We start from the raw sequence: 20539 nt of genomic DNA on the forward strand, positions 1-20539 counted from the left end.
GCGCGCGCCCCGGGTGGGGGGGAAGGCGGCTGCAGCATGGGGTGCTGGCTATGGGGCGGGGAGGGGACGCTTCCCACCACTCTCCTTCCCTGCCTGGGGTTCCCCCTCCCCCACTTACCTGCAGTTCCGGCATGGGGCAGCCATGTGCTCCCAGTCCAGAAGCCCCGGCTGGGGCTTCCGGCTGGCGGAGCGGCCCCGTTGTTGTTGGAGCCCAGTGGGCTTCCCCTGGGTCCTACTGCCCTTGGTTCCAGTTATTTTTGACAGGAACCAAGGGCAGAGAAATATTAATTTTCTACATTTTTTAGTGGCCCTGCGGGCCAGATAGAATGGCGTTGTGGGCCAAATCTGGCCCGTGGGCCGTATTTTGCCCACCCCATACTATACTAACCAAATAAGCTAGTACTCATTTTTTACATGAATTTACTAATCTTAACTGGCTGGCACAGGCCCATTAAAACATCTTTTTTAATGCTTTTCTGATTTTATGACTTAGTACAATTGATCAGACTTTCAAAAATGGGAGGAGGAAGAACAAACAAACAACTTACTGGTATTGAAAATTCCTCGGCCAAGTACTTTAACAATGATGCTTCTCGAGCTAAAAAGTTGCTTCTCTCTGTCAGGTTGCCTTGAAGTTTGGTATCGAACTCCTTTCTGACTACTGAGGCAACAGAATCAATTATTACAAGTTTAACTTTCTTCGAAATAATTTCTTCTTCCAAAGACTCAATCCTTCAAAAAAAGAAAACAAAACAAAACTTAGCTGAAACAATACCATTAAACAGAATAATGTTAGTTAACACTTAAAAAACCCCTAAGAGGAATATTTTACAGGCCTGAAGCTAATCAAAAATAAATATTTGTTAGGGTCAAACTTCTAACTGCAAGCTGTTATCACTGGATGGGTAGGATGATGTAGAAGCAACAAGGATACTGCAGTCAGCCCTGTAATACAAAGTGCCCCTTCCAGAGTGGGGCCTGGAGGATCCACAAAATGTGTATTTTCAAGTTCCAAGTCTATCCTGTGTAACCCCTGTATGGAGAAGCACTGAATGTACAAATGTGGTGCAATTCTACCTCACTCACAACAGAAGCATCCCATTTCTAGCAGGGAGCCCTGTACAAACCCAGGACATGGTTCTGCTCTATATACTTATGAAGTTAACAAAAATGGCCAAATAGCTTTCAAATATGCATACACTCTCACAGGGCTGCAGCTATTACACAGATTGGGTACTCTGCCATTAACACAAGCAGCATGGCATAACCTGTTTTCATGATAATGTATCTTCACATGTTGACCCAAAATAACAACATGAAAGCACAAGCTCACATAATGGCCTTTCTGGCTGATAGTTGAGAGAGGACTCCTCCTCTCCTAGAATCATAAAATGTAGGGCTGGAAGGGACCTCCAGAGGTCATCTAGTCCAACCCCTAATACTGTTGCAACAAGATCCAAAGATCTCCTTTTCTTCATTGCTGATGGGGTGGGAAAAAAAAAGTTGTAAGAAGACACTCATGGAAGAACAGGGAGCCACTTTTACTCACTCTACCAAAGACTGACCCAGAGCAAACCAAGTGCCCATTAGCTGCACAGATCCCATAAGAACCAGGGGTAGGATTTAATTATTTATTTAGATTTATATCCTACCGTATCCAAAAGGCTCAGATTAGCTTACAATAAATAAGCAACGCACAGGTCACCCAAACAACACCCCAAAATCTAAATACAATTCCCCCTTCCCCAACTGCCTCTCTGCCCAACCCCCCCACACAAGCAAACCAATCCAAACCATACCTCCCAACCGCCATTCACATCCAGATACAAGAAAACCTTGATTTCTACTTTCACCCCCTTCCCTCCTAGAAAAGTACATCTAACTCCTCCCCTTCTCCCAACAAACACAACAGTAAATTCAAAAGACCCTTAATAAAAATTATGAACAGATTTTGTGTAGTTTCTGCACTGTTGGCTGTGCATCAAGGTATACTGTATTACAAAATTCAGAACTTTAATAATCACCAACGATCCACTAAATGAGATGCCTGAAAACATTTCATAAAGCTTCAGTATGAAGATAATGTAAGATTAAATATATGCATTATGGCACAAATTCTTTTTGCAGTAAGTTTACCTATTCGAACTTGTTAGATGCTGTAATGTAAACACCCAAAGAAATTAACTTCTACACATAAGCCTTGGGATGTAACAACATTTGTAAGAGTCAGTCCAGCAAAGATGGGCTTCTTGTTTGTTTTAACAAGCAACAATACCTTTTCAGTACACTCTCACAGGTGAGCTCCCGATATAGATGGATGCTACGGGTCATTGAAACCAATTTTTCTTCTGTGACAAAATAATTAGGGAGCCGATGTTCTGCTATCTGAACCAACCTGCCAAAAACCAAGAGGTATGTCACTGATAAGGCAACAGAAATCTGGTATAACAAGACAGTCTTCCATTGTTATTTCCCGCAAACTGCCCACAATATCAAAGGAGACAAAGAGATACAAGATGAAATAAATCTGAGAAGGGTAAAGAGATACAGATAGGAAGTTAGCAATATCTGACTTCCTTTTCTAACAAGGAAGCACATTCCAGTGGCAACACTAGAAGACAGAAGATTAAGATTCCACTCTGAACCATGCCACTGAGTAACTAGTGAAGTGGAACAAGCCTACTTCTTTTGTTAGAAGTAACAAAACCTCTTTGTCACCAACTTGTGAAATGGTATAAAAAGTAAAGATTTCAAGATTTTGATACAAAAGGCCCTATTAGAGTGCCAAATGGTATTATATTTCTGATTCATAGAATCATAGAAAATCATAGGATCATAGAAAATTAGGGTTGAGAGGGTCCTCAGGAGGTCATCTAGTCCAACCCCCTGCTCAAAGCAGGATCATCCTTAACTAGAACATCCCAGCTAAGGCTTTGTCTAGCTGGGTTTTAAAAACCTCCAAGGTTGGAGAGTCCACAATCTCTCTGGGTTACCTGTTTCAGTGCTATACTACCGTCCTAGTGAGAAAGTTTTTCCTAATAACTAAATCAAGTTGCAGCAAGGGAAATTTATCAGAAATAAATGTATTTAAACAAGAGTATTGTTCATGCCACGCCATCTCGTCTTCCATTTTAATACTATAGTGAGATCATAAAGTAGAACTTATGAAAAAAGAGTCTTTAACAAAAAGTTCCATCATAAAAACAGTATCATGACCTTATTGCAAAATCCACTGGACAAGGAAGATGCAAGGGAGAAAACCCACTACAGATATAAAGACTTGTAACAGCAGACCAATGTTTTTCCATTTTAGTCCCTACAAGTACTCAATCTGTAAGTAATAACCTGGCATGGTGTTAAAACCCATAGATTCCACTTAGGTGGAGGGAGCTGTAGGGACTCAACACCTTTGAAAATAAACCATTTTTATCAATTCAGAAGCCTAACTTTTTACATTTAAAAAATGTTAGCCCTTGGGGCCACTGTAATGTTCTAAATTGTTCCTTTTTAGAACAAGGGTAAGAAAATGCTTAAATTCCTGAGTGCAATATGCTCACTGTACTCACTATATGTGTGAAGAGAGTGACATCTGGTGGGTAAGATTTTTTTCCCCAAAACATTGCACTTCTGAGATAAAACTAATGGTGTAAGTAAAAAGATTCCTCATATGTTTTACAAAAACCTCACAACATCATTACAACTATAAGCATCTAAAGTGAGTTACTTTTCAGCACTTTGGCTTAGTTCAAAAAACCAAACACGAAACACTAGATTGAGCATTAACATGCCTATCCTAAAGCCATAAAACCTTACTGTTGTAACTTTCTCATTTCCTTCCTCCTACTACTTAGTATTCTTTCAATTGCAGCTAAAATTTCAGTGCAAATTGCTAATGGCATAGTAAATTACACAGCAGGCATATTCCAGGGGCTGTCTAAATAACCAACATATTTTGCATGGCAACTAACCTTCAAACTGATGTATGCTGAGTGTCACAGGGCAACTAGCATGGAAACACAATGGGAAGTTGTAAGATACAGCATAGAAGGTCCTTGTGTTAATAAATACAATTATTGCAAGGATGTCACAGTGACAACAGAAGATCAACACCAGGACTAAGAGCAGTTGACTCAACTGCAACTCAGAGAAAACCAAAGGGAAGCTGGTTAAAAGGAGACAGCTTCATGCGATTAGTTGGGACCCTGGCCTCATCACCAGGAATCCTGGTGTTCTCCATTTAAAAATCGTAAAGACTCTAATAATTGGGGGGCTGGGGGGGGGGGGGAAGAATGCAAATTCTCTGATTTAAAACCCCCAAATCCATGTTTTTCCATTATTAAAATGAAACACCACTATACATACATACATACATACATACACACACACACACACACACACACACACAGAGAGAGAGAGAGAGAGAGAGAGAGAGAGAGAGAGAGGTATCAGTTGAATACAATGTTTTATTGATATAATAACAATTCTAAAGCAATTTGGAAGCTTATCTGTGCCTCAGTCACTATAATACAATACATTCTAAGTACGTATAAATTTTGGCATTTGATTTTGGGTTTTTTATCATGGAAAATCAAAGCTCCCCCTGCCCCATTAACTCACCAGGATGCAGGTCCAGCTGCAGCTCTCCCCCCAACTCCCCTGCTTTGTGGTGCTGAGCAGGCCTAATATGTTGGTGCCCTGCCCATGCCATTGCTCCTCACTCCACACCCACAGCCCCTCGGGCCCTGTCAGTGCCCCTCACTCCTCAACCAGAGCCCCTCAGCTCTGCTGGCGCCCCTCATTCACCAACCAGAGCCCCCCAGCCCTACTAGTGTCCCTCACTCCCCAGCCAAAGCCACTGGGCCCTGCTGGTGCCCCTCACTCCCCAGCCAAAGCCCCCAAGCCCCTCCAGCCCTGCCAGAGGAAGACCCTAACTGCCAGGGCTACAGGGCCAGGGACCCGGGTTTGCAGCTCCCTACCCCCCACAGCAGCATCCAAGCGCCAGCTGCCGCCCACAGGAAATGGTGGCTGCTGTAATGGAGTGGAGTGCAGAGCCCAGCTCCCCCACCCCCACAAATAGCATGGCCAGAACAGAGCCCATGTGGAGGAGGAGATGCAGGCTGCTCGCTGTGGGCACAGGGGCGCCAGATCCCGGCTGCTGCACACACTCCCAGGAGGGGAATGGGGGACACATATCCCCCCCCCACACTGATTTGTGGGCAGGGTGCATGTAGGCTGCGGTCTTAGGGCTCCCCACCCTGCTGTCCAGTGGGTGGACCCAGCAGGGTCAGACGCCGCTGCCGAAAACCCCATGCCAAGGTGTCCTCTGCACCACCATCTCTGCTGCTGCTGGGCAGGCAGGGGGTGCCTTGCTATGGCAGTGCGGGGCTCATGGCAGAGGCACTGAGCTTCCCCGCCCCACTTCACTCTGCCCTGCTGTGCCAGGTCCTGCCCGCTGGGAGGGCAGCAGGTCAGGGAGCCCCGAGCCCACGGTGGGTAGCTGGCCTGCATCCCACAGACAAATCTGGGGGGCATGAGTCCCCCATGCCCTCCCCAGGAGTTTGCATAGCAGCGGGAAGCCAGCCCCACCCCACCACCTCAAAAGAGCCACCCGTGGCTCTGTCCTGATTCCTTCCTGGGGCCCTGCAACCACACATTCTGGCCCCAGTCCCAAGCCGCATGCACTGCCCAGGCTAGGCAGCAGCCCCAGCCCCACCCAACTCCCTCCCTCTCTCACTATGGGGACCTCAATTTCCCCACCCCCCCCAGCCAGACTTACCTGCACGGAGCTGCTCTCCAGGCTGCCTGGTAGCCACATGCATGTGTACATGCGCACATACACATGCATCCCCTGGCTGACTGCTAGGGGTGTGCAAAACAGGCCCCATTTGATTTGGATTCAGCACAAATCAGGGACAGTGATTCAATTAGTTGATTTGGATCACCATCCCCAATTCAATTCAGTCAAATCCAAATCTGAGGATTCGATGCTGATTGGGAAAAATCAGAAATTTGGCCATAGACACAGCTTTAAAATGTTTTTTCTACATACCTCAAGGTGCCAGGCACTACTCGTGAATGTTGCAATGCTGGGGCCCACAGGAGCACATGGCCCACAGTACCCAGTGGACTGAGTACTTCCGTCGGGGGGACCCCTCCCCACGCCCTCCCAGCTCAGCAATTGGCCATGGGGGGGACCCTGGGTGCCCCCCCCAGACCCAGGAGGCACCAGTTGCCAAGCCAGAGGGGCCCCTCAGCGCATTCCCCGGCAGACCCAGAAATGGACCAGAAATGCTTCTGGTCCACTTCCAGGTCTGCTGCTGAGTGTGCTGGGGAGTTCCTATGGGACGCTCCATCTGCCCCAGCGTTGACGAGCCGCCTGGTACCTTGGGGTATGTAGAAAAAACATTTAAAGCTGTATTTATGTCTGAATCTTTCCAAACCTCTCTGAACTGATTCAGAGAGTTCCGATTAGATTTGGAGAAATTAAAGGGTCTCCTGATTCAATTCAGATTCCACCAAATCGAATCAGCGACCAAAGCTTTGCATACCCCTACTGACTGCCCTCCTCCTGTTCCTGCCAGCCTGCAAGGGTAAACTCACCATTCCCCACACTTTTCTCCTTAAAAGGAGAAAATCCAGGTACCATGGTGAACAGAAAACCTGGATCCCTGCTCAACACCAACAGAGAAGGCATCCCCACATAGTTTCAGTGCTAAATAAGACATGTTACTATCCCAAGGTTCTGTCTAGACTAGGAAAAAAAGCACAAGTCTTTTTTAAACTTGTTAGCTTGCACATTTCAGTGATGTCCTACTATTTCACAGAAAGTGCTAATGATACCTAAAATATTATCAGCTAACGTGTTTTCAGAGACTGCTATTTTCCTAGTCTCCAACGCTCTCTCCAAAGACTGCAGTTATCATCTGAAAGCTGTTCTGTAGTTGGTGTACAATACTTCTGAGACTTCAATCCACCTTGTCATGGACAGGTGTCCACACCAAGACAAACATTTGGCATAGAATTGTAGGGATAGAAAGGACCTCATTAGTCATCTCATCCAACCTTTTGCCTAGATGCAGGATATACAGTTCCTAAACTGGCCCAGACAACCTTAACTAAAACCCTCCCAGACCATCAATGGTTTGCATAATTCCATACAAGTACACCATTCAGCAAATGCTAAATGTTACTTGTTACTATTAGCAGAGGCCAAAAGACCAAATGGAGTGTAACAGCTTTCCCAAGAGGTCAAGACCAAGACAGTGTGGTAAATCTCTGGGCTTTAATTTCCAGTGATTCTTACCCAGTCATAAACTTAATGAAAGACTAAAATATAGATTCAAATGGATGCATCTTTCTACTGAAAGTATAGAGAAAAGCCAGTGCCATGGCAACTACTTCCATTTTTCTAATTCTGGAAATACTTCTCTTCTTCAGCAATCCCTTGCAGTCTAGGCTGATCATCTTATCTGTGCATCTGAAGATGGCTAATGATGCCTACCCAGGATCAACAGACTCTACCGTAGCTCGGGCATGTGTTTCTGTATGGGGCTGGTGGTGCTGGATTCTTCATTCGGTCCATGACATGCTGTTTCTGCTGCTCCCACTTTTCTATCTCCTGTTGTTGTCAGGAGGTTTCAAAATACTGAGATCCCTGCTGCAGGGATCTGGAAATACAGTGGGTCCATGAACTGCCTACTATTGGGCTTCTCTGATTCAGTGATTTTCTCTCTAGGTAAAGACAATCCCAAGTAAGGCTTTCACTGCTCATCTATTTTAAATAAATTACTAACTAATTTGTTAGTATTTAGAAAAAAATATTAAGATTTTGGACAGGGCTGAATTCCACTTTTAATCATAGTGTATCATAAATTTTGAACTACATATAGCCCTCAGTCCACTGCAGGATTCCCCACACAGGGCAATGGGAAGTTTGAACAAAAATGAAAGGTAGGGTATGGTCTGGTTGTAGTAACACTTTCAACTATCACTAGCATCTGTTAAGTTGCATTTAGCATAGTTCAGTGGGAAAAAATTCTCATCTTTAGGAACAGTGACATTTCTGACTTTTTTCTCTCCCTTCACTATCCTCCTGTTTACTTCCCACTTCTATGTTTGTGTCTCTTACTTCTGCATTTGCATCCTTGTATCAACTTCTAATTCTCCCACTGGGCTTCACACAAAGCTGATATTTCAAAGAATCAGCATCACAAAGTATTGACTTCAATAACATTAATACAGGCAAAGGAATATACCCTTCTCAGAGTTAGCATTTCAGGCTTTCTTCCCTCCTAAACCTACAACACTTTCTCTGTTTAAACTAACTTCAAACATTTGCAAGATTGACTTCACAACCACAAAGGCTAGAAATTTACTTTTTTCTTACATGATTACTCCAGATGCTAAAGCCACATAAATACATACATACAGACACTGCAGAGTCCAGCCACATAAATCCATCAGCTGGGCCACATCCAGTCAACAGGCCAAGTGTCTGAAATCTCTTATACAGTTGATAAGCAATCATTTTTATTTTGCCTGTATTCAATATGTTGACTTACTGAACTTCTGCTTCCCCCAAAATTTCCCTAACTCCAGAAACTAAGATGCAAAAGAAAGATATACTGGACATGCAATTTTTCAGTTGCAAGTTTAATTATCTATACAGGAACACACTTTCTAGTGATCGCATCAGGACTAGAAATCAGGATGCCAAAGATTTTACGAACACAAACTCTGCACCTTAGCTTCCCCATCTCTTAAAATGGCTGTCTTCCCTCACAGATATGTTGTGGTGCTTAATTACCACTTCGAAAGTTTTGTAAATATATACATCAGCATTTTTAAATATATACTCCTTACCTTTCAGCACTAAATGCAGACTCTGTGTCAATGTATATGACAGCCCCATCTAGTCCTCCCAGGCTGGTAGGCAAAGTAGCCAGCACGCTCATCATAATACAGAACTGAGTTTTGCCACAACCTGGTGGGCCAGTCACCTAAAAAAAAGTAAGTATCAGTATGAAGTAGTGGTATCACACCCCCTTCATGGAAAAGGTCTAATTCAATTTTTAATAAATGTTCATCACCTAAAATGTGCAGTGAGGACTTCATGCCCTCTATCCTTTGACCCATCACCCAGATCCTACTGGTATCAGTCAGAGGCCGACACAAAAGTTAGGGTAAAATAAGGCTTTTTGGTGGCAACTATACTTTTCGTTACTTTTTTGTTTGATGCCTTATCTTCAATATCACTTGGTGAAAAAAAAAAAAATGTACTTCCCTTTAGAACTAGCCATAGCCCAACCTGTGGGGGTAGGCCGAGCAGGGGAGTTCCCGCAGACAGTCTCAGCAGTGTCAGCTGGGTGGTGAACGCCAACTAGCAGTCAGTGATCACCCACAGACACCGCCGACAGCAGCAATTGGGGACTGCCCGCAGACGCCGCTGGTAATGTCGACAATGGGAGGAGTGAAGCAGGGTGGTACCTGCAGGCGCCACTGGTGCTTCTCTTGGGGGGTGCACTACCTACACATCACCTATGGCCCAACCCTTTAGTCATCTTCCTTCCTCACCCTCCTTTCTCTGTCCATCTCATTCTTCCCTACCTTTGAAAAATCTCCCCTCCACACTGCCTTCCCAACAACTCCTATTTCTTTTCCCTCCCTTTCCCAGCTCCATCTGCTAAAATGGATCAATGTTAAAATAATTACTTTTGATACCAAAGAGTCATAATTGGGCTGCAGAACTCCCATTCCAGTGAGATTATCTAGGGAGCCAAGAAGTACATGCGTGTTTCAGAGGCCCCTGCTATATGTTACATATATTACACAATTAACTGGTTAATCACACAATAAATTTAGACCAGCCATACGTGCAAAGTAATTATCATGCCATAAATGACTATCCAGATATAAAGAAAGTCAACCAGCTAAAAAGTTAGTGCTTGAAAATGTTTAATAACTCCATAGCTGGTTTCTATCCAGCTTTAATTTGAATATGTAGGAAGGCCTAGAGAGGCACTGATGCAGTTATTAGTTTCATAGTTTCATAGTTTCAGGGTCGGAAGGGACCTAATAGATCTTCTAGCCCGACCCCCCGCCAGGGCGGGAGAACAACCCAAAAAAAAAACCACTCACCCTAAAAACAAAAACGGGACTCAAATGAGTCCAGCCAGGTAAGTATCCAGCCTCTTCTTAAAGATCCCCAGGGTAGGGGCCAGCACCACCTCCCTTGGAAGTTGGTTCCAGCTCCTAGCCGCCCTAACTGTGAAGTAGTTTTTCTACACCACATCAACCCTGCAGCTTGGCATGCTGATTAGTATTGTCCCTTTTTTTCCCCCTGCCTCTCCCTCTCTCTCTTTTTTCCCCTTCCACTTTGCTATCCAACATGGTCTCACAGTTCTGTTGGTGATATATGGTTTATATCTTCTTAGCCATTATACTGATGACCTAGGGAAGAGCCTGCCACTTTTAATAAGCTATCAGATCATTTTTGGAATATCCACATATGCTTTTCTGGAGGTACAATTTAGCTCCCCATCGTATAAGTGTGCTGCTGGTTCCTACTACCCAAGTGCAGCACCCTGCACTTGTCCGTATTGAAACGCATCCTGTTCCTGTCTGCCCACCCCTGTAACCTATCCAGATCCTTCTGCAATCTCTCTCTCCCTGCTAGCGTGCTCACCTCCCCCCAAATTTTGGTGTCATCAGCGAATTTAAACAGGTTGCTCTCCACCCCAACATCAAGATCGCTGATGAAGACATTGAACAGCGCAGGGCCCAGGACCGAGCCCTGAGGGACTCCACTACCCACCTCCCCCCAAGTCGAATATGATCCATCCACCACCACCCTCTGAGTGCGACCCTTCAGCCAATCTGCAATCCATCTGACCGTGTAGGCATCTATGCCACAGTCGCCTAGTTTACTAATTAGGATGGGGTGAGAGACGGTGTCAAAGGCCTTGCTGAAGTCCAGAAAGACTACATCCACCGCGACACCTGCATCCATGGCCTTTGTGACCTGATCATAAAAGGCAATCAGGTTGGTCTGACATGATCTCCCCCTAATAAATCCATGCTGATTGCCCCTGAGCATCATCTCGGATGCCGGCCCATCACAAATGTGCTCCTTGATGATCTTCTCAAAGAGCTTCCCCAGGATTGAGGTAAGACTGACGGGCCTATAATTGCCCGGGTCCTCCCTTTTCCCTTTTTTGAAGATGGGGACCACATTAGCTACCTTCCAATCGTCTGGCACCTGGCCCAAGCACCACGATCGCTCGTAGAGCCGTGCCAGGGGCCCTGCAATAACCCCAGCCAGCTCCCTCAGCACCCTGGGGTGGAGAGCATCCGGACCCGCTGACTTGAACGCGTCCAGCCCCTCCAGAAGCTCTCTAACCCGGTCCTCCCCAACCTGAGGTCTGAAGGTGATCCCCTCGCGTCCGGCTGCTATAACAGCAGGGAAGTCCCGTTCCCTGCACAAGAAAACGGAGGTGAAGAATTGGTTAAAGAGATCCGCTTTATCCTCTGACGCAACCACCAGATTGCCCCGCATATCCTGCAGGGGCCCCACATTACCCGGCGCCTTCTTCATCCTCCCAATATATTTGAAAAAGGACTTTTTGTTATCCTTAATCCCGGACGCTAATCCGAGCTCTATCTCCGCCTTGGCCTTCCTAACAGCCCGCCTGCAGGCCCGAGCAGAGGAGGTATACTCCTCTTTGGAGATTACACCCCCCTTCCACCGGGCGTATGCCGCCTTTTTGGCAAGCAGGCATTCCCGGACACCCTTGGTGAGCCAGGGGGGCTTTTGGACACTCCTGCCCGCCTTGCTTCTTGTCGGGATGGACACCCCTTGGGCCCCGAGTATCGTTTCCTTAAGGAACGACCACTCCTCTTGGACGCTGAGTTCCTCTGCCCTCAAGGACCCCAGTTCCTCTCCCACTAATCTCCTCATCTCACTGAAGTTGGCCCTCCTGAAGTCTAGGGCCACCACCTTGCTGCGGGCCCTTGACACTCTACGCTGGATGGTGAGTGAGTGGATGGTGAGTGGTTACACTCACAAAGAATTATAGCTTGAATTGTACTCTGAACTTGTTCAGTTTGCACTGTATTTCTGATCCCATTATAGCCAAGATCCTGTATCAGTAGCATTTCAAAAAGCCAGAGCAGTTTGACAGCTTTAAGGTATGAACTATATTCAATCAAGGTTGATTGTTAATTAGCCAGGATCCTAAAGAATACACCTAAATTGCATGAAATGGCTCTAGCATATTGAACTACAATTTGATCTGGGAGAAAAGCCACTGGGATTAAACAGCAGCAGACGCGGGTCTCTGGGGGCGCTAGTACACGTGATGGGGTTTTAATCCTTAGGGTTGCATTATATGCCCCCTAAATTGAAATGGTGATTTTAATTGAAATAGCGGGTTCTATTTTTCCGTCACTCCTGTATATATGTTAGTGTCCTGGAGGCCACAGACACCTGCTAAAGGCAGAAGCAGCAGGAGGCCCGATCCTTTTTTTTTTCCCTCCAGTGGAGGCTGCCCACCTCTTCTGCAGCCCGGAGGCCATTAATCTGTGCCATTAATCTTCAGCTTGCCCCCTGGCCGTGGGAGAGGTGGGCAGGCTCTGCAGAAGAAAAACAATTGGGCCTCTTGCTGCTTCTGCCTTTGTCAGGTTACTGTGGCTGGCAGGACACATGGGCCGCCTGGGAAGGGGCTGGCTTGCCCCTGGGGCAGCGAGGGTAGGTGGGAGGAGGGTGGCTGCTTGTGGTGGCAGCTGGATAAGGCAGTGGGGACAGCGCACAGGACACTGGAAGCCTGGGAGGGCTCGGAGGAGCTAGCAGCCTGCCTGGGCGGCCCTGTACCTTGTGCACCATTCTTGCCGCCTTCTCTGGCTGCCAGCACACCCAGCCACCCTCCTACCACCTCCCCACAATGCCCCAGGGGTAAGCTAGCCCGTTCGGGGGTGGTCCCATGTATCCTACTGGCCTCAGAAACCTGCTGAAAGCACAAGCAGTGAGGGGCCCAATCCTTTTTTTCTGAGGAGCCTGTCCACCTCTCCTGCAGCTGTGGCCAAGCTGACTAATGGCTGCAATGTTTCACGTTGTAACATTGCAAACTAAACTATATCAAGATGTAGTTAAGTTTGCAATGATGCACTCATTTAAAACCCCAAAACTCTCATATGTATAATGTATGACGCCATTAAGCCACAGAAAGGGAATTTTTTGTCACATGTGCAGGCGCCCTGGGAGTATAAATCTTCAAACTGAATACTGTTTGGCAATAGGTTGCACTTTGCCTGCAGCAGACCTCAGAGATCACAAAGAAGTTTTGTGTCTTATGGTTGGATAATGAAATTGTAGTCAGTTTTGTAATACAATGTTGTTTAAATGCAAGTTTCACTGTCATAGGTTTCTTGGAAAATGACAGAAAAGTAGTTTTAATACCAGAGTGCTAAAGTAGAATAAATGCTCATGTGAAATGATCCAGGTTTGCTACAATAGAGAGCTGTGGGTCTGTATTAACCCTATTAAAAGCATAGCTGGAGGTAGGTCCAAAGACATGGCACAAGTCAAACATGATTTCCCCACCACTGACAAATGCCAAGACGTTAAAACCAAGACAGATTCATAAAATAAACATATAAACAAGATTATATTTAAATTATTGTCTAGAAACGTACACTTGGCACCTACATACCCTACAGCATCATTCTAATGAGCATGATAACTTGAACAGAACTGGACAAGGGTTAGAAACCACCCAGAGAAAGAGCTAGCTAATGCTAAGCTCCCTGTCTGTTTACTGAGGAAAATACTAACCAACACAGTACGCTTTTTTTTTTTTTACTGGGTCTGCAAACCAAGCAAAATTACCCCTTTAAGTCTCGACTTGAAGACATTCTGACCATCTCTTGTTCAGGTATACGCTCTGTATCAACTGAATTAGGGATGAGAAAGTTAGACATATATCAATGCAAGTAGCAGTCCCTATTGCATCTAAATTGTCATTGATCACATTGGCCAGGAGTTGTCATATTTTTAAGTGAAAAAAACATTGTTTAAAACTACTGCACATCCTCCAGACCAAGACAGCCAAGTAACCACGCCAGCAGTTTCTGGCTAGTAACTAGGCTGGAAATGGATGAAGGAGGAAGACATCAATCCTCTTGTTAAATTACACTGTTTGGTCAATCCTGGCAAGACAGAAAGGAAAGGAACCCTCATGAAAGCATCTGTAGTTTAAGTGCTGCCTGGGAGGTGCATAGGAATGGACATCATTTATTTCTTCAGGTGCTGTAAGTTGATCAAGGAGAAAGGAGGTAAATACCTGCAGACATGCCTGTAATATTTAAAGCGTTTAAAAGCAAAACAAACAAACAAAAAAACCCCATTATTCTGGAGTAAAGTTCTGATGATGATGATGGTGGTGATGATTATTATATAGCCTGCGATTTAAAACTGAGGACCGAGTAACTTAGTTTTGCATTCAGATAGCATCTTCCATGCTTTCAGTCTAGAACAGATAAGTAGTAAGAAAAAAAAAGGGACTGCTATCTAATTGACATTTGAAGGCATCCATGTTATAAACTGGCTAGTTTCAATCCAGTTCCTAAGTAAGCAGTTTTGTACCTCACAGTCAGCATCACTACAACGGCAACTGAAACAGAGCTGCTAACGAATGAATAGACTGTGGAGACAGAATTTTCTCACCCCACGCAGCACTCGGGCCCATCTGAGACTCAAAGGCAGTACGGCAGTTCACAGGACTATAGGAAAGTAGGACTAAAGTGGACCTGATCATCTAGTCCAGCCCCCTGCCCAAGGCAGGACCATCCCCAACTAAACCTTCCAGGCCAAGTGTCTGGCTAACCTGCTTCTGAAAGTTTCCATGGATGGAGATTCCTCAGCTTCTCTAGGTAGCCTGTTCCAATGCCTGACCACCCACATAGTCATGAAGTTCCTCCTCATCTTCAACAGAAATTTTCACTGCTGCAGCTTGAGGTCATTGCTCCTATGCCTGTCCCCTAAAACCACAGAGAAAAGCTCATCTTCATCATCTCTACAGTCACCCTTCAGGTATTTGAAGACTGCTATCAGCCTTCTCTTTTTCAGGCTAAATAACCCTAGTTCTTTCAGCCTTTCCTTAAAAGTCTCATAACCCAGGCCCCTGATCATTTTTGTTGCCCTACACTGGCCTCTTTCCAAGCTATCCACATCCTTCTTGAAGTGTGGGGCCCAAAACTGGACACATTACTCCAGGGGATGCCTCACCAGTGAGTGGAGGAATCACTTCCTTTGATTTGCAAGTGACACTGTTGTTAATACAACCCACTATACTGTTGGATTTTTTTGCAAAAGAGCACACTGTTGATTAATATTCAGCTTCTGGTCCACTGTAACCCCCAGGGTCTTTCTCTGCAGTACTGAAGCTTAGCCAGTCATTCCCAAGTCTGCAATCGTACATGCAGTTATTCCGTTTCAAGCACAGGACTTCGCACTTTCCCTTGTTGAATCTTATCTGACTGATTGCAGACAATTTCTCCAGTCTATTCAAGTCATTCTGGATCCTAGCCCAACCCTCCAGAGTGTCTGCAATTCCACCCAACTTGGCGTCATCCACAAATATACTTACTAAGTGTGCACTAGATCCCATCATCCAAATCATTAAGATGTTGAACAATACCAGGCCCACAGACTTGTGGGGAACTCCACTTGATCCCTCCTTCCAGCCAGACATTGAGCCACAGAGGACTAGTTGTTGAGTATGATGATCCAATCAGTCCTGTATCCACCTTACAAACTAGATGAAAGTACTGCATTTCCTTAGCTTGAAATGACAATGCCATGACAGACAGTGTCAAAAGCCTTGCTAAAGTCAAGGTACACCATGCCCAATGCTCTCCCTTCATCCACAAAGCCTGTCATTTTATCACAGAAGGAAATCATATTGGTCAGGTATAACTTGCTCTTGGTGAGTCCATGCCGTTCCTGCTCACCCTGTTCTCCTCTCATAATGGATCCCTTGAGGAACGGCTCCCTGATCTGCCTAGGTATAGAGGTCAGGCTGACTAGTCTGCAATTCCCCAGATGCTCCTTCTTCCCCTTCTTAAAGATGAGTACTATATTTTCCCCTTTGCAATCATCTGCGACCATACCCAACCTCCACGAATTATGAAAAAAAAAAAAATGGCCAATGGCTCCAAAATCACCTCAGCCAATTCCTTTAGTAGCCTTTGGTACATCCCATCTGGCCCTGCCAACTTGAAAGCACTTAGCTTAAGTAATCCCTAACCTGGTCTTCCATTACTCTAGACCAGAGATTCCTGACCCCCAGGCTGCAGCCCAGTGCTGGGCCACAATGGGTTGGCTACTGGTCTGCAGAAAGGTTGGCTGCTGTACTGGAAGTCTGAAAGTGACCAGCATACTGCAGACTGGCAGTCAACCCACTGTGACTGCAGACCGGCAAACAGTATTAAAAAAGGCTGACTGCCACTCCACAGTATGCCAGTCACTTCTGGACTGCAGTTTGCCAGTCCTCAGTCTGCCGGTCTGCAGTCACTTCCAGTCCATGGTTTGTCAGTCCTTGATCTAAAAAGGTTGGGAACATCTGCTCTAGAATGCTTGTCTCCTTCCCTACCTTGGCTGCCAATTGCACTCATCATCTGGTACCTGCCCCTATTTGTGAAAACTGAAGTAAAAAAAAACATTAACTACTTCAGCCTTCTCTCCATCATCTATGACCAGATTGTCTTCCACATTCTGTAAGGGACCTATGGAATCTCTGGTCTTCCTCTTACTTTTGGCATATCTATAGAATCCCTTTTTATTGCCTTTTATATCCCTTGCCAGCTACATCTCAATTTGTACCTTGGTTTCCTTGCATGCCTGTGTGATACTCTTGTATTCTTCCTAGTACTATGACCAAGTTTCCACTTTTTATAGGATTCTTTTGTGAGTTTCAACTTCTTGAAGAGATCACTGTCTAGCCAGGCTGGTCTCCTGTTACACTTCCCATTCTTCCAACACATCAGGACAGTTTAACTCCTGTGCCCTTAAGAGAGTCTCCTTAAAGTGCATCCAGCTCTCCAAGACTCCTTTTCCCCTCAGAGTTGATTCCAAAGGGATCCTACCCACGAGGTCCTTGAGTTTGTTAAAGTTGGCTTTTCTGAAGTCCAGTGTCATTCTGGTACTTTTTCTTCCTCCCTTAGGATCTTGAACTCTGTCATTTTGTGGTCACTGTCACCCAACTTACCTTCCAACTTCACATTCTCAACCAATTCCTCCTTGTTTATGAACAGTAAGTTGAGAAGAGCTACCCCCCCTCTGGCCTCTCTACCATCTGAATCAAAGTTATTCCCAACACACTCCAGGAACATGCTGGACTGCTGTTGCACTGCTGTCTCTCCCTCTCAGCAGAAGCCCCAATAATTGAAGTCCCCCACAAAAAACAAGTCCTATGATTTGGAAGCTTCCATCACTTGTTAAAAGAAGGCCTCATCCACCTTCTCCTCTTGGTTTGGAAGTCTGTAACAGATGCCCACCATGACATCCCTCATGCTGCACTCCCGTTTGACCTTTTCCCACTGGCTTTCAATCTCATTGATGCAGCCCTGAAGGCTAGGACTGACCCATAGGCCATATTTTTTGACACCTGTGCCTCATACCAAAAATCCTCTATAATAATTTGCTTCATTTGTGTCTGTCATTCTGTCATGCTCAAAAAACATATTTGCGCTCAGTTTTCTGGACTTTTAGTGACTGATTTCAATCAGTTATGGTGTACTCTCAGTATCCTAGCAAAAATTGTCCCTTAACACCCTTACTTTAACCTTAACCCATACCAAGGTAAAGCAGAGAATAGATGGCAATTGAATGCAGAAAGAATGGGAAGAGTAAGACAAAATGTAACAGATGAGCAAAGAGGACATTGTAAAAGAGATGCAATGGAAAGGCAAAGGGTTTGCAGAGGCAACAGAAGACAGGATAAAAGAGTAGACAACAAAAGATTCACTGAAGATGAGATTGAGAAACACAGCTGTGGATTGATGAACGTGGTGTGCCAATTTTGTAACTCTTTAAACTTCCAAGCTGAAAGACTGTCAGATGGCCAATTCCAGAGTTGTTGTCATAAGGGCAAAATGATTCTGCCTCCAAGAAGACCGTTTCCTATGATTTGATGACAACGAGCATTACCTCAACTTTAAAACAAACATTCAATTGTACAACAGTGCATTTCCTGTTGAGCACAGATCATTGTGACGAGATGTATGATTCACAGACCATGTGGAGGATGTGGAGGAGACTCCAAATGCACCATGCATGGAAAATCATCAAATGTCTGAAGAAATATCCGAAAGAGTCTAGAGAGGAGACGCTTGGAAATGTTGATGGATACCCACTGTATAGAAGACCAGGCAGAACAGCTCAAGTTGGTAATGATTCAGTGGCTAACAAAAAAAATGGTACCCTATAACAAGTAGCCTATTTTTGCCCATCATTTTTGATGGGCTTTTACCCTAGTTCTATTAATAGTAAATGAAGTAGAGTTGCATTGTTTTGCAATTTCACTGCAAAGCTTGTGACTTTTGGAATTGGGGTATTTTTTTCATCTGGCGGATTTGGAGGTTTAACTCATGATTTTTTAACACTGACAATATAGCTTAATTATTACATGGACATGACAATGCAGCCAAGGTTAACCTATTCTTGTAGCACTAGAGTGTCAAACATCCAGGCCACAGGCCAGAACCAACCCATAGAACTATGTCATCCAGTTTGCAGAGCTCCCGAAAGGTCTGGGATTTAAGTGGTGAGGCCTGCATGGTTCATAGTGCTCACCCTGCTCCCAAAATCGTGTGTATAGATCCCCTTTGTTTTGGCAGTGGCAAGGCAACAAACAGCAGTGTTAAGCCCAGGCAGTTCCCAGAACCAACAGCATCTCAGGTACCTGCTGACATTAATGCTACTGCCCCACCACCAGAGGTGTGGGTCCCAACCTGATTTGAGATCTTGTGACCTGTGCTGCAGAGGGAGAAAAAGTGCCATTCCAGGCTCAGCCAGTAGATGGCTCCTGCAGACTTACTTCAATACAGGCATTTTTTTCAGTATGATCATACTGAAGTATTGTTAGTATCTGCCATAGGTCAGAAAGCACTATAATAATTAACCCTGCTAGAAGGGGGGCCTTTGAAGTCTACAAGCTGCAGAGCTCTTATAAGTTAAACATATGCACTCATTTCCTTCCTTCTTGTTAAGCAAGGCCTTAAAAGACAGTGGCCAGCCAATCGCAATGAAACAATCTCTGCCAATACCTCCTATCCAGCTCCACGCAGGGACATGACATGCATAAAGTACTGCCCAAGCTGAATGAAAGTCACTTTGTGATCATGAAGAAAAGACAAAATATGCACCATAATGTTATTAAATCTACCAATTTTTTGTGTGCTGATCACGTGGATCTTCAGAACCATCTACAGAATCTCCATAGGGTATACATGTTTCCCTCAATTTATATGGGTTCCATATATGCGAATGGAATATGCATTTTGTCCAGGTTACAAAACGCCTGGACGCAGGAGTAGGGGTTGATGTTGTATACTTAGACTTCAGGAAGGCGTTCGATACGGTATCCCACCCCATACAGGTAAACAAGTTAAGAAGCTGTGACTTGGATGACTACACAGTCCGGTGGGTGGCGAATTGGCTAGAGGGTTGCATCCAGAGAATCGTAGTGGATGGGTCGGTATCGACCTGGAAGGGTGTGGGCAGTGAGGTCCCGCAGGGCTCGGTCCTTGGACCGATACTCTTCAATATCTTCATCAGCGACTTGGATGAGGGAGTGAAGTGTACTCTGTCCAAGTTTGCGGATGACACAAAACTGTGGGGAGTAGTGGACACGCCAGAGGGCAGGGAACAACTACAAGCAGACCTGGACAGGTTGGACATATGGGCGGAAAACAACAGAATGCAATTCAACAAGGAGAAATGCAAAGTGCTGCACCTAGGGAGGAAAAATGTCCAGCATACCTACTGCCTAGGAAATGACCTGCTTGGTGGAACGGAAGCGGAAAGGGATCTTGGAGTCCTAGCGGACTCCAAGATGAACATGAGTCGGCAGTGTGACGAAGCCATCAGAAAAGCCAATGGCACTTTATCGTGCACCAGCAGATGCATGACAAACAGATCCAAGGAGGTGATACGTCCCCTCTATCAGGCGCTGGTCAGACCACAGTTGGAATACTGCATGCAGTTTTGGGCACCACACTTCAAGAGGGATGTGGATAACCTGGAGAGGATCCAGAGAAGGGCCACTCATATGGTTAAGGGCTGGCAGGCCAAGCCCTATGAGGAGAGACTAGGGCACCTGGACCTCTTCAGCCTCCACAAGAGAAGGTTGAGAGGCGACCTTGTGGCTGCCTATAAGTTCATCACAGGGGCACAGAAGGGAATTGGTGAGGTTTTATTCACCAAGGCACCCCCGGGGGTTACAAGAAATAATGGCCACAAGCTAGCAGAGAGCAGATTTAGACT

At 45.3% G+C, this 20539-nt stretch overlaps 1 protein-coding gene across 8 annotated transcripts in view; it reads right to left on the reverse strand.

The window, feature by feature from the left end:
* Positions 1-20539, reverse strand: part of RAD51B (RAD51 paralog B) — a 680193-nt gene that overhangs the window by 640872 nt on the left and 18782 nt on the right. For all 8 annotated transcript variants that reach the window (XM_025201362.1, XM_025201363.1, XM_025201359.1 and 5 more), the window contains 3 exons: positions 8863-8999; positions 2276-2395; positions 549-732 (listed from right to left, as the gene is read on the reverse strand). In XM_025201362.1, the coding sequence (XP_025057147.1) occupies positions 549-732; positions 2276-2395; positions 8863-8999 (441 nt within the window). The remainder of the gene's footprint in view (positions 1-548; positions 733-2275; positions 2396-8862; positions 9000-20539) is intronic.

The sequence above is a fragment of the Alligator sinensis genome, unplaced genomic scaffold (assembly GCF_000455745.1).
Source record: "Alligator sinensis unplaced genomic scaffold, ASM45574v1 scaffold768_5, whole genome shotgun sequence".
Classification (NCBI taxonomy): Eukaryota; Metazoa; Chordata; order Crocodylia; family Alligatoridae; genus Alligator; species Alligator sinensis.